General features: G+C 30.0%; 1 protein-coding gene across 1 annotated transcript; it reads left to right on the top strand.

Moving 5' to 3' along the window:
• The first annotated feature begins 271 nt into the window (after window positions 1-271).
• LOC117118212 (protein phosphatase 1 regulatory subunit 42-like) lies at window positions 272-1,735 on the top strand. The gene is made up of 3 exons (XM_033262725.1): window positions 272-446; window positions 1,192-1,358; window positions 1,529-1,735. The coding sequence occupies exons 1-3, from the start codon at window positions 315-317 to the stop codon at window positions 1,719-1,721; spliced, it is 492 nt and encodes a 163-aa protein (XP_033118616.1). The 5' UTR covers window positions 272-314; the 3' UTR covers window positions 1,722-1,735.
• The last annotated feature ends 386 nt before the right edge of the window (window positions 1,736-2,121 follow it).

Below are 2,121 nucleotides of genomic sequence, written 5' to 3'. Positions count from 1 at the left end.
TAACTTAGTAGGCTAGGCTGGCCTACTTAAATTTAATGGCTAGGCCTAGGCCTAACTAGCCAAGAGAGAGAGAGAGAGACCTACCTAGGCCTAGCCTAATCAACACTTGTATTTGTTAAAGGAGGCATGCCGTTCCTGTCTATCTTGCCATAGTATCAAGTTGATTGGCTAGGGACTCTAGGCTATAAAGTTATAATTAAGTCACCATGTCACATGTATTTATTATAATTTTTGAACCAATAATTTTATTTACATTTCATATTTTCAGAATTTGCATTGCAATGTTTTTTTTGTACGGATAATCAGTGACGAAGATGGGAAAGTTAACTGTTGACCTAATTGCTAAAGCCTCGAGCAATGCAAGGAAGAAAAGAGATGAGTCCCTCAACCACTATCTAAAACGTTTAACTCATCTTTATTTTGCTGAAAAGAAAATTGATGGCATTGTTAGTAAATTTTCTGAAATTTACAAAAAAGGCAATAAAAATCATCCACAGAACACATCTTGAAATCAATTAACTATAATTAAATTATTCAGTGATGTAAAAGGCGGGCATAATAAAATTAAATATTTAAAAAAAAAAAAAAATTATACTTGTATTAAATGCTTGCGGTACACTGTGTGATAGTTCTGAAAAAATTCAATCTACTTATACTTGTTTGTAGATCTTTTAAGAATCTGTGGTGCTACAACAACTTTAGAAATAAAATTCAATATTTGAATTGCTTAGTTTGTTAAGTAGGAGGAATTATTAGATTTAATTTGAAAATTACAATGATGAAATATTTTATTTGCCAATTAACGAACATATAAATGATGCAGTTCCTAAATATTCTTTAGGAGACCTGTAAATTGGCTAGTAATTTACTGTTTTTGTAAAACAAGGTCTGTAAATCATTAAACTATTTGGTTTGATCTTGCTTCATAGCAATTGGAAGTAATAACTTAAAAACTATTGTTTTGATCATTTTAATTGGGCTTTTTTTTTTATTATGTTTTAATTGAGGATTTTTCCCAGATTTTATGACAGATGGTATCTTACTGAATAGGTTAAATTTATTGCATCCTTTTTGTTGCTTTCCCAGAACTGTGCACACCTATAATAAATTACTTGTACACAATAACATCAGACTTATGTTGTCAAATTTTCAGTGACATATATTCAAATTTATATTACTTTTTGTTTCAAGGATGATTTATCACAGTGTCGGAACCTATCGGTACTATATCTATATGACAATAACATCTCACAGATCACCAACCTTGGATTTGCTACAAATCTTACTCATCTCTACTTGCAAAACAATGCCATACAAAAGATAGAAAATCTTAGCATGCTGACTAAGTTGTCGAAGTTGTAAGTATCCAATTTGATTTACTAATGAATTTGGAGACACTCTATTAATATTTAAATAATGATACTTCTTCTGCCCTAATTCAGGCCTTAAACTTTCAGTTTGCTTTGATCTTTTTAACAAGTAACAATATTTTGTTATATAGTAATTCTAAAATAAATATTTTCTACAGATATCTAGGTGGAAACTATATAACAGTATTAGAAGGTCTTGATAAACTTGACCAATTACGGGAGCTGCATATAGAAAACCAACAGTTACCCCCTGGAGAAAGGCTATTGTTTGACCCCAGGTCACTAGCAACATTATCGGTAAGCATCTGCTTAATTCTGTTCTTTCTTTCAAAGGTACAAGGACATGCATAGCTATGTATGGTTTATTGGCAAGAATGCACTGAGTTTATTCCATTCATTTTTAAAAGATTTTTAATCTTTGAATTTATGATATTTCTTGTTGTCTTTGTTTTATGTCCATATTCAGAATAAAAATAAAAAAAGATAAAGATTTTTTTTTAAATATTTGTAAATTTTCTGATTTTATGTTTTAAGCATCCCTTTAAGTAATCTTGTAATTCTCGGGGAAAAAATCATTGAGAAATTCAACTACTAAAGGGCATAAAAATATAGGATTGTGCAGCAAACAATAAAAAAAAAAGAGTGCTGGTTAAGAGAGGTAAGAAATTGTAGGCCCTTTGGCTGTAAAAACATCATTGACATTTTTAACCATGTGAGTACATAAATAAAAAAGATCTTTACAGTAGTTGTA

This window comes from Anneissia japonica, unplaced genomic scaffold (genome assembly GCF_011630105.1).
Source record: "Anneissia japonica isolate Jap-2015-1 unplaced genomic scaffold, ASM1163010v1 scaffold18097_len2121_cov155, whole genome shotgun sequence".
Classification (NCBI taxonomy): domain Eukaryota; kingdom Metazoa; phylum Echinodermata; class Crinoidea; order Comatulida; family Comatulidae; genus Anneissia; species Anneissia japonica.
Note: the sequence above shows the minus strand (reverse complement) of the source record. Positions and strands in the feature narration are given on the sequence as shown.

Bases quoted from the DNA above. Each gene is read 5' to 3' on its own strand.
- LOC117118212 (XM_033262725.1), top strand. From the start codon at position 315: ATGGGAAAGTTAACTGTTGACCTAATTGCTAAAGCCTCGAGCAATGCA. The intron at 447-1,191 runs GTTAGTAAATTT...TTTTGTTTCAAG, and splicing joins AAAAGAAAATTGATGGCATT to GATGATTTATCACAGTGTCG. The intron at 1,359-1,528 runs GTAAGTATCCAA...TATTTTCTACAG, and splicing joins CTGACTAAGTTGTCGAAGTT to ATATCTAGGTGGAAACTATA.